We start from the raw sequence: 12,200 nt of genomic DNA, 5'->3' as shown, positions 1-12,200 counted from the left end.
CTACTGCAAAGAAATTTCCCAGCCTGGGATGAATAAAGTATTTCTATTCTATTCTATAACTAACAACATGGCAGTACAGTGGCTTAGTAGTTGGCACTGTTGCCCCACAGCAAGACGTTTGTGGGATCTTCCCATCTGGTACTTTCTGTGTGGAGTTTGCGTGTTTGAGCGGGTTCCCTCCGGCTTCCTCCTGTTATTTTTACCCAGTTCTTTTATGCAAGATTCTGCTCCGGCCACCCCGTGACCCTTGAATGGAATAAGTGGATATAGAAAATGGATGAATAAATATAACAGCACACTGGACAAGTGGTTAGAGAACTTGTTTACAGAGTAGAAGGTCCCAGAGTCGAGACCACCCCGTCCTGCTCTCAATGTAATATGGAATTGTGTCAGGAAGGGTAATGCAGCGTAATGCTGTTGCTATGCAGGTCACATGGCCAATGTCCCGGATGTCCGACTTCATGAGGATTTCCAAGTACTTTTTAAAACACAGGCAGTCAATCAATTAGTCGCTTGTTACATACTCAACATATAATAAAGCATTAACATTATTTTAAAAAATGTAACTGTGCATTAAAAAAACTATATAGATATTTTTAGTTGTGCTTTTACTCTGAAAGCAAGGGGCGACAGTTAGCTAGCATCAACATCGTGTAGTCCAGTGCTAGCTTACACACGGTGTTACCATGAACCACTGGAAAGGAATAGTGTGTATGAGAGACTGGAGCTATGGCCGAAATATCATTTTCTTTCCAGTTAAACGTCGAACAAATGGCTGTCGGTGTACGGAGGTAGCGGAGGCCCTTAGCCGGAGTCAGGCTACCGCTGCTGAACACGGTCCGGGCTCAGTTACGGCGGAGAAACCCCGCCTGAGAGCCTTCGACCTGGCCCGGAAGATCCAGCAAGAGAAGACCCAGACTGGAACCAAGGAGTCAAAGCCTCCAGTGTCCGCTCATCAGAAGAGGGTCATGGACCTGAAGCGGTTCAGTCAGCAGCTCCAAAACGTTCACCCTAACGTGTTGGCCAAACACCTTCACAGAAGCATCCTGTACCAGGACAAAGATTACGTTATCATCAACAAACCCTACGGAGTCCCGCTCCGAGGTAAACCACAGACTGTCCACTAGTTCATATAGATGCTTTTTTGAAGAATAACGGTTTAGATTTAAAGGGGGGAAAGTTAGCTGTGCGGACATTGTACTGCAAAATTCATTAATCTGCTACATATTCATACTGCATGCCGGCGGGCCATACTAAAATACGAAATAGGGCTAAAATGTAAGGAAATGGAGCAGACTGACTCCAAATAAGTGCTGTACTTTTATTTAATTGTAAGGTGCTCAGTACATGTACTCGGCAGGTGCGCCATCTGGTGTTCAAGAGATGAAACTTCAGACACTGGGTCATTCTGCTCCATTTCACACTCATTTCGTAATTCCATTTCGCTCATTTCGTATTTTAGTATAGCCACATGCCAACACATGATGTGATAAGTAGGAAAATATTTGTTTTTGCTATGTTTTAGAAATGAGTGATTGTGGCTTCTCAAATTGGGAACCACAGAATCTCGTCTCTGCTGTTTGCGGACGATGTGGTTCTGTTGGCTTCGTCAAATCGGGACCTTCAGCGTGCACTGGGGCGGTTCGCAGCCGAGTGTGAAGCGTCCGGGATAAAAATCAGCACCTCCAAATCCGAGGCCATGGTTCTCGACCAGAAAAAGGTGCTTTGCCCTCTTCAGGTCGGTGGAGTGTCTTTGCCTCAAGTGGAGGAGTTTAAGCATCTCGGGGTCTTGTTCACGAGTGAGGGACGGATGGAGCGTGAGATCGATAGAGGGATCGGTGCAGCATCTGCAGTGATGCAGTCGCTGTATCGGACCATCGTGGTGAAGAGAGAGCCGAGTAGGGGGCAAAGCTCTCGATTTACCGATCGATCTACGTTCCGATCCTCACCTATGGTCATGAGATTTGGCTCATGACCGAAAGAACGAGATCACGAGTACAAGCGGCCGAGATGAGTTTCCTCCGCAGGGTGGCTGGGCGCCCCCTTAGAGATAGGGTGAGGAGCTCGGTCACTCGGGAGGAGCTCGGAGTCGAGCCGCTGCTCCTCCACGTTGAAAGGAGTCAGTTGAGGTGGCTTGGGCATCTTTTCCAGATGCCCCCTGGACGCCTTGCTGGAGAGGTGTTCCGGGCACGTCCCATTGGGAGGAGGCCCCGGGGAAGACCCAAGACATGCTGGAGGGACTACATCTCTCAGCTGGCTTGGGAACGCCTTGGGGTTCCCCCGGAGGAGCTGGGGGAGGTGTGTGTGGATCGGGAGGTCTGGGCGGCTTTGCTTGAGCTGCTGCCCCCGCGACCCGACTCCAGATAAAGTGGAAGAAAATGGATGGATGGATGGATGGCTTCTCAAATTTCTCTTGCTGAAACTGAGATGATGCAAACTGTTGTTGTCCATTCAGCTGTTCCCGTTTTGTTCGGAGTCACCACAGCAAATACAGCCCGATCCACATTCATATTTGGCACAAATGTTTTACGCCGGATGCCCTTCTTGACGCAACTCCAGTGTAACTTGGAGAAACACACACAGCCGTTGGTGTTCCAAAAAGGTCTCCCTTCCAAGTACTAACCAGGTACCTCACTGCTGAGCTTCTGAGATCTGACGGGATCAGGCTTACACAGAGCAGATCAGCTGCTGCAAACTACCTATTAAAATTTTGTTACATATGAGGGCCAGCTGAAAAGCTCTGCCTCCCAAGCAGTTATTTCAAAATGAGCAAGATACAGTACTTACATGAACGGACTGCATTTATATAGCACTTTTCCATCTGCATCAGACGCTCAAAGCACTTTACACATCAATGCCTCACATTCACCCTGATGTCAGGCTGCTGCCATGCAAGGCGCCCACTACACATCGGGAGCAACTAGGGGATTAAGGATCTTGCACAAGGGCCCTTAGTGATTTATCCAGTCAGGCTGGGATTTAAACCGAGGATCCTCTGGTCTCAAGTCCAACACTTAACCACTAGACCATCACCTTCCCCTTGAGGCAGTGGTCACATGAATCACATGCCTGTTCTCTGTCAGACAGTATTGTTGCTTTCCCACAGTCACCTTCCCTTTCCACACACTTTACACCAGTGCCGGACAAGTTTTTGCATCTTGTGAGTGAAGAAATTGCGTATCTTATCAGCAACGGTAACGCACAGCAGCTTGCACCTCTGCATCATTAGTGTAACAGTGCCCCTTCAGGTGTTCTTTCAACTTGAAAACGTTGGAGGGCACGAGGTCCAAACTGTACAGCTGGTGTGGTAAGATTTGCGCTGCGGCGATGGAACCTGTGTTTGAGTCGTGTGGATGAACGTCGTCATACTGAAAAATTGCATCTTTTCCAGAATGAACCCGCTTCATGTGTGCGTGCAGTTTTTGCAAAACTTCCCACATATCGATCAGAGTTATGTGTTGCTGTGTTCCAAAAACTCTGTAAAAGCTGTTCGATTACACCCACACTTGATGCTGTGCATATGTGGATGTTACAGGGAACCCACTATGGGCTTGGTAATGCAGACTTGTCGCTGGATTTTCACCCTCCTTGCACACCTGTTGACTGTACTGACAGACAACACTAATCAGTGAATATCCAGAGATGCACAACTCTCCACCATAAACAATTCAATAACAGCACATTGTTTCAACTGAACGGCCATGTACACCGCTGTTTTTACCAACTGCTATGTGCGTCCATGTGAAGGTTTTTCTGCGCATGTCTGAAATTGCAGGCAAAAAGCAGTGTAACGATAGTCAAACACGACAAGTATTACTGTTGTACAAGTTTCACTTCAATATCTTGATTGTTAAAACCTTTCAGCTGACCCTTGTATTTGAAGTTCGATGCGTCTCAAATATGTGGGACAGTATTGCTGTTGTGATCGATTGCTCCAGCCTGCCTGATTATTACACAGACTCAAAAAAGGAAGGGATGTTTTTGTACAGATGGTCTTTGGGTCCATAGTTTTCTCTCTTGCCCAGTATGAGGCAATGGCTCCCAGTCATCAATAATAAGAGACTTTTACTTACCTTTGCATCTACGTGATCAAGTTGTGTACAGTTTTAACGAGAATGGAGTTGACATTTTTATTATAACTCTTTCAGGTGACACTGGTGTCACATCCGTGACATCAGTGCTTGATGTTGTTGCTAAAATTATGGATGGGATGAAGATGGCCTCTAAATCCAAGCTGCTACCTTGCCTTGGACTGGAGAAGGAGACGTCAGGCACTCTTCTGCTGGCAAGGAGTGAAGTAGTAGCAGAGCATGTGCTTGACCTCCGCAGAAATAACAAAGTGCAGACAAAATATTGGTAACTGGAATAATGTGGATATAGATTAAAATGCCTCCATGAACGTGATTTCATGTTTCATCATCTTTTTATTAATTTGTCCATGGGACACATTTTCTCTATGCTTCCTCAGGGCGATCACAGTCGGTGTACCTGTGCCGTCGGAAGGAGTGATTGACATTCCCATCATTGAAACGGCAGTCAAAGGCATTCAGCCACATCACAAGGTTTCCCTTCCTCTTTCATTTACCTTTTCCTAGTCCATGTACTGACAACAAACGTTAATTCATAATGTAATTTACAACCCCAATTTCAATGAAGTTGGGACATTGAAATGTAAATAAAATCAATCAATCAATCAATTTTATTTATATAGCGCCAAATCACAACAAACAGTTGCCCCAAGGCGCTTTATATTGTAAGGCAAGGCCATACAATAATTACGTAAAAACCCCAACGGTCAAAACGACCCCCTGTGAGCAAGCACTTGGCGACAGTGGGAAGGAAAAACTCCCTTTTAACAGGAAGAAACCTCCAGCAGAACCAGGCTCAGGGAGGGGCAGTCTTCTGCTGGGACTGGTTGGGGCTGAGGGGAGAGAATCAATCTTCAATGAGGATGTAAAACTATTGACGAGATACTCTATCTCACTTACAGAGTTTAGGTAGCTACTCTGCACTGTGTTGGTATATGGCATTAGAGAACATAAAGAAGGAATCATATCCTTAAACCTAGTTACAGTGCTTTCTGAAAGACTTCTAGTGTAATGAAACTTATTCCCCACTGCTGGGTAGTCCATCAGAGTAAATGTAAATGTTATTAAGAAATGATCAGACAGAAGGGAGTTTTCAGGGAATACTGTTAAGTCTTCAATTTCCATACCATAAGTCAGAACAAGATCTAAGATATGATTAAAGTGGTGGGTGGACTCATTTACATTTTGAGCAAAGCCAATTGAGTCTAATAATAGATTAAATGCAGTGTTGAGGCTGTCATTCTCAGCATCTGTGTGGATGTTAAAATCGCCCACTATAATTATCTTATCTGAGCTAAGCACTAAGTCAGACAAAAGGTCTGAAAATTCACAGAGAAACTCACAGTAATGACCAGGTGGACGATAGATAATAACAAATAAAACTGTTTTTTGGGACTTCCAATTTGGATGGACAAGACTAAGAGTCAAGCTTTCAAATGAATTAAAGCTCTGTCTGGGTTTTTGATTAATTAATAAGCTGGAATGGAAGATTGCTAATCCTCCGCCTCGGCCCGTGCTACGAGCATTCTGGCAGTTAGTGTGACTCGGGGGTGTTGACTCATTTAAACTAACATATTCATCCTGCTGTAACCAGGTTTCTGTAAGGCAGAATAAATCAATGTTGATCAATTATTATATCATTTACTAACAGGGACTTAGAAGAGAGAGACCTAATGTTTAATAGACCACATTTAACTGTTTTAGTCTGTGGTGCAGTTGAAGGTGCTATATTATTTTTTCTTTGTGAATTTTTATGCTTAAATAGATTTTTTGCTGGTTATTGGTGGTCTGGGAGCAGGCACCGTCTCTACGGGGATGGGGTAATGGGATGGCAGGGGGACAGAAGCTGCAGAGAGGTGTGTAAGACTACAACTCTGCTAAAACACAATACAATGATTTGCAAATCCTCTTTAACTTATATTCAGTTGAATACACTACAAAGACAACATATTTAATGTTCAAACTGATAGACTTTTTTGTTTTTGTGCAAATATTTGCTCATTTTGAAATGGATGCCTGCAACACATTTCAAAATAGCTGGGACAGGGCAACAAAAGACTGGAAAAGTTGATGAATGCTCAAAGAATACCTGTTTGGAACATTCCACAGGTGAACAGGTTCATTGGAAACAGGTGAGTGTCATGATTGGGTATAAAAGGAGCATATTATTGGTAACATTTTAAAATCTGAAAATATCTGCAAACAAAAGTGTTGTCTTTGCTTGCTAACTTGTATCGATTCTTCACAATATTTTAAGTGTCCAGACAGAGATTCAGAGCTGAAAATATTTGTGTAAAGAAATATCATGGCTGTGAAAACTCCGCAGATCCGCAGAATTCCGCAAATTTCATCATGGGGAGGGGTGTGGGAGTGTCAGTGTTGTACTCTTTAATTGTGATCGTTACTGAGTTTTTAAAATGTTTATCGCAAAGCATTCTCTTTTTTTAAGACATCATGCAAGTTTTCTAAGTGATCTGTGTGTTACAGATACAAATCAGTTTCCTCGGATCCACGGATGTTCGAGGAAAATAAATGCCACTCAAAGCCTGGCTGTTACGACAGTTGTCGTAAAGCGGGGCTGGTTGGTTGCTGGGGTGACGCTGTGTGGCTCCTGTGCGAAGCTAGTTGAATGTAGCATGTGGACATCGCAAACTTTTAGAACTTTCAAGTTTTTAAAAGAACAGTTTTGCAGCATGTCTGTGTTACGGAGCGACAGACAGAGCGTAGATGGCGAGAAAGACGTTTTGAAAAAGTGTGATAAGGACAAGAATCCGTGGAATTGTTGCTGGCTTCATCAACACAAAGATAAACAGGAAAAGTGAACTGGTAAGAATTTTTTTCTCTCTCTGGAAAAATAAACATTGTGCTGTTCAAACAGGATTTCAGAAAATATTGTGCCTTTTTTCTTTCATTAATCTAGACTTTCTTTGATTGAAAAAAAAGACATTGTGGTTTTGAATGAATTTAGGCTACATGAATTTACACAACAATGTAAATTAGTTTTTATTAATGTAGACTTTTTTCATGGGGAAAAAAGACGTGGCTTTGAGTGGATTTACAGGAATTTACACAAGAATGTGTGGCTTTTTATTATTAGGTATGTTATTGATATTTTTACCCTGATTTTTTTTTAAATATTCTACAATCTACCCCCTGCAAATTTTCCTCGGATTTCACAATTTTCATTTCACAGCCCTGAAATATAGAGCTATCACCAAGATGTAGTCAAAATGTAGGTTCAGAGAGGTGGACTCCGATTTGTTCTAGTCATCAGACATTGAGACATTGACAGCATTGTGCACACAAATGAGTAGCACTCTAATTATTGAATACTTTTTTAGTGGTTGGTCATTAAGCAGCGGTATACATTTTGAGCTGTGGTCATTTATGGTGACCATTTAGCATACAAATAATGAATGTTTGAGTTCAATGGTACAAATATTTCATGAGGTGAAAGATGGAGCATTCCATTCAACAAGGCAGAGTCAAATGAAACATTCTTTCACTTCATGAAGTATTCATTCCATTGAAAGAATGAAAAAAAGAACATTCATTTGTTTTATATAATGAATAAAATAGATCCTTGTCATTTGATATTTTATTAATTTACTCGTATAAACAGAAAAAGGACTTAGATTTTGGTGTGTCACTGCTAGGCCTGCCACAAACGACTGTTTTGATAGTTGACTAGTCAACGATTATTTTTGAGATTAGTCGACTAGTCAGATCATACATAATTTGCAAACACAATCTGTTTGTAAATATGAATGACCAAAATCTGCTCTCGGTCCAAGTGGAAAGAAACGTGTACGCATCAATGCCTTATACTGGTTATCACTATTGGTTCTTTTCACTGGATTTTTAAAATAGTTTTAGTTTTTTTGGGACTTGTAGCGGCTGGTCACGTTTGTTTTTATTTGTGAACACATTATGTAGCCTGTTGACTTTTCTCGGGGTTTAAGGACGGTTTTCCTCCGTTAACCCGCATGTCAGCTGTTTTTATTAAGGGATTATTCACCATTGATTCTCTTTTAAAAAGTTCCTCAGAGATTGACAGTTTTATGATGTTTGAGAGTCTATACCCTTAATACTGATTATATATATTGTTCAAATTCAGCCAGAAGTCTGTCTAAATTTGGGGTTAAAACAGCTGTTGTACGCACGCACGCACACCACATCCACAGACTCAAAGAAAAAAATACTTTCATTGAAAACACAAAAAGATGAAGAAAAAAATAACATTCCACTCACCCCACTAAAGATTTCCAAATAAGTCCACAGCACAAAGAGGCCTTCACGCACGTCACATGCACGCGTGATCGCAAATGCGACTGTCAGGCATGGAATGGTCCACTGGTCCATTAGTGGCACATTAGAGAGTCCATTATCTCCTGAAAATAGCGTCTGAGTTTTTCTACAACCCCTGGCAAAAATTATGGAATCACCGGCCTCGGAGGATGTTCATTCAGTTGTTTAATTTTGTAGAAAAAAAAGCAGATCACAGACATGACACAAAACTAAAGTAATTTCAAATGGCAACTTTCTGGCTTTAAGAAACACTATAAGAAATCAGTCAGTCAGTAACGGTTACTTTTTTAGACCAAGCAGAGGGAAAAAAATATGGAATCACTCAATTCTGAGGAAAAAAGTATGGAATCATGAAAAACAAAAGAACGCTCCAACACATCACTAGTATTTTGTTGCACCACCTCTGGCTTTTATAACAGCTTGCAGTGTCTGAGGCATGGACTTAATGAGTGACAAACAGTACTCTTCATCAATCTGGCTCCAACTTTCTCTGATTGCTGTTGCCAGATCAGCTTTGCAGGTTGGAGCCTTGTCATGGACCATTTTCTTCAACTTCCACCAAAGATTTTCAATTGGATTAAGATCCCGACTATTTGCAGACCATGACATTGACCCTATGTGTCTTTTTGCAAGGAATGTTTTCACAGTTTCTGCTCTATGGCAAGATGCATTATCATCTTGAAAAATGATTTCATCATCCCCAAACATCCTTTCAATTGATGGGATAAGACAAGTGTCCAAAATATCAATGTAAACTTGTGCATTTATTGATGATGTAATGACAGCCATCTCCCCAGTGCCTTTACCTGACATGCAGCCCCATATCATCAATGACTGTGGAAATGTACATGTTCTCTTCAGGCAGTCATCTTTATAAATCTCATTGGAACGGCACCAAACAAAAGTTCCAGCATCATCACCTTGCCCAATGCAGATTCGAGATTCATCACTGAATATGACTTTCATCCAGTCATCCACAGTCCATGATTGCTTTTCCTTAGCCCATTGTAACCTTGTTTTTTTCTGTTTAGGTGTTAATGGTGGCTTTCGTTTAGCTTTTCTGTATGTAAATCCTATTTCCTTTAGGCGGTTTCTTACAGTTCGGTCACAGACGTTGACTCCATTTTCCTCCCATTGGTTCCTCATTTGTTTTGTTGTGCATTTTTGATTTTTGAGACATATTGCTTTAAGTTTTCTGTCTTGACGCTTTGATGTCTTCCTTGGTCTACCAGTATGTTTGCCTTTAACAACCTTCCATATATTTGGTCCAGAGTTTTGACACAGCTGACTGTGAACAACCAACATCTTTTGCAACATTGCGTGATGATTTACCCTCTTAAGAGTTTGATAATCCTCTCCTTTGTTTCAGTTGACATCTCTCGTGTTGGAGCCATGATTCATGTCAGTCCACTTGGTGCAACAGCTCTCCAAAGTGTGATCACTCCTTTTTAGATGCAGACTAATGAGCAGATCTGATTTGATGCAGGTGTTAGTTTTGGGGATGAAAATTTACAGGGTGATTCCATAATTTTTTCCTCAGAATTGATTCCATATTTTTTGATTTCTTATAGTGTTTCTTAAAGCCAGAAAGTTGCCATTTGAAATGACTTTAGTTTTGTGTCATGTCTGTGATCTGCTTTTTTTCTACAAAATTAAACAACTGAATGAACATCCTCCAAGGCCGGTGATTCCATAATTTTTGCCAGGGGTTGTAATAGGAGACATATCTGCATGTCCACAGCAGGACCAGCAGCTGTGATACAAACAGCAGCGCAACCACACTTTAAGTTCCAACATCTGACAGTCTCTGAAAAATTTAAGTTTTGAGGTGAAGTGTGTCGTCTCCTCTGTAAATCCAAGCCACAGCTTTCAAAGAAAAGCTCAGAAGCTTTGTTATCGGACAGAACTAGATTCGTTTTGTGTTTCTGTGTGGGATGAATCTGTTATGCTCTGATCTCTGATCTTGGTCACACGCAGAGAAATGAGAGAATTGCCGACTGAGACATTTTTTGGAAATGCACCAGTTTCCTCCCTTTGGGAGAGGAATAAAAAGCATCAGAAACCACTAATTATGAGCACGTGCGCAGAGAGATTTCCAATCATTAGTACTTTGATGCTGTGCTGCTAACTGGGACGTTAAAACACATGCGACATGTCCTTTAAATAAAATAAACCACTCGTTGACTACTAAATTAGTTGTCGATTGCTTCAATAGTCGACGTAGTCGTGACAGCCCAATTATTTATTGATGTGAATAAAGAGAGACATTCAGTGACTTGGAAATTTTTATATGTCTGTGACCAGACTTGTCTAAAGAAAACTGTTTGTACCATTCATTTAGTGTAAATTCATCAAAATGTGCCAGTGACTGTGCCAGCATATTTTTATTTTTTTCCCCAATCGGACTGAAAGTAATTTTCACAAGAATTCTAACCAATTTATGTCAAACTCTCAAGTGTTGTACCTTGTCTAGAGTAGTTGTTCTGGGCAGATGTATGTGCTGAATGCCTTGATATTTTATGTAAAGGTATTTTCACAATACCTTTTTGAGTAACTGGAAACTCACACCTCCTTTGATTTCAGATGGGCCTTAGCCCAATTTACAAAATGAACGATGCAGGTGACGGTGAAATTAGAGTCCGCAAGAATCGACAAGCTCATCCTGCAACAACCAAGTACAGAGTTTTGGATAGCACCAGTGGGTGCAGCCTTGTGGAACTCCAGCCACTTACTGGTTAGATAATTGTGCTTATTTTATTTACACAACATATCACAGGCAGTTCATGCAAACTACTATTAAACTACTATTTTTGGGGGTCTCAGAAATTTACTTGGTTCTTTGTCCACAGGAGTGAAGCACCAGATGAGAGTCCATATGGCTTTTGCACTTTCATGCCCTATTTTGGGTGACCACAAGTATTCCCACTGGAACAAGCTGGCCCCACAGGTAGAACAGTTTTTGGAATACACTGGAAGCCTTTAAATCCCAATTACCTTAACAGTCTCTTTGGTAACTGGACCAACAATCAATTCCCAGAAGGCATGAGATGTTGCTACATGCACTTATTTATAATACACACAGAAAAATACACTTTGAATAACCATGGTGTTCATTATGTTAAGTGTTTAAATCTCTCAGATGCTCAATGGTATATTGTATTCAACAGATATTACCGGAGAAGGTGTTGAGAAAGCTTGGAGTGGAACAGAGCAAGACCCGTTACCTTCCTCTTCACTTGCACGCCCGCCAGTTAACATTGCTGCAAGGCGATGAAGCACAGATCAGTGTGTCCTGTCCTTTGCCAAAGTACTTTAAACAAACATTGAAACAATGTTATTTAACTATACCTGATGAAAAATAGTTTTGTTTTGTTTTTTGGGCAAACTTGAAATTTGCACCTGAATAAATCCAGTTGGTCATCTGTTGCAAATGTTAGATTTCTACAGTGTTGCAATTATTTCAGTTAAAGTTACTCCTGTAGATGATTCATATCACGGAAAGTTGGAGGGGGAAGAAATTTATGTGGAAACTAGCATGACTATACAATATTTAATAACAAATTGGAATGCAGTGTACAACCCCAATTACAATGAAGTTGGGATGTTGTGTAAAATGTAAATAAAAACGATTTGCAAACCCTCTTCAACCTATATTAAATTGAATATACCACAAAGACAAGATATTTAATGTTTAAACTGATAAACTTTGTTTTTGTGTGAATATTTGCTCATTTTGAAATGGATTCCTGCAACATGTTTCAAAAAAAGCTGGGACAGTGGTATGTTTACCACTGTGTTACCTCA

General features: G+C 41.1%; 1 protein-coding gene across 2 annotated transcripts; it reads left to right on the top strand.

The window, feature by feature from the left end:
- Nucleotides 1-621: 621 nt before the first annotated feature.
- On the top strand, nucleotides 622-11,834 carry rpusd4 (RNA pseudouridine synthase D4). 2 transcript variants are annotated; one of them, XM_034166521.1, is made up of 6 exons: nucleotides 622-1,104; nucleotides 4,149-4,356; nucleotides 4,469-4,562; nucleotides 10,980-11,130; nucleotides 11,246-11,343; nucleotides 11,564-11,834. In XM_034166521.1, exons 1-6 carry the CDS (start codon nucleotides 687-689, stop codon nucleotides 11,756-11,758), a joined length of 1,164 nt encoding a protein of 387 aa, XP_034022412.1. In that variant the 5' UTR covers nucleotides 622-686; the 3' UTR covers nucleotides 11,759-11,834. The 2 variants fall into 2 exon arrangements, with proteins under 2 accessions (XP_034022412.1, XP_034022410.1); XM_034166519.1 differs by having other exon boundaries at nucleotides 4,140-4,356.
- Nucleotides 11,835-12,200: the final 366 nt, after the last annotated feature.

The sequence above is a fragment of the Thalassophryne amazonica genome, chromosome 3, assembly GCF_902500255.1.
Source record: "Thalassophryne amazonica chromosome 3, fThaAma1.1, whole genome shotgun sequence".
Lineage (NCBI taxonomy): Eukaryota > Metazoa > Chordata > Actinopteri > Batrachoidiformes > Batrachoididae > Thalassophryne > Thalassophryne amazonica.
Note: the sequence above shows the minus strand (reverse complement) of the source record. Positions and strands in the feature narration are given on the sequence as shown.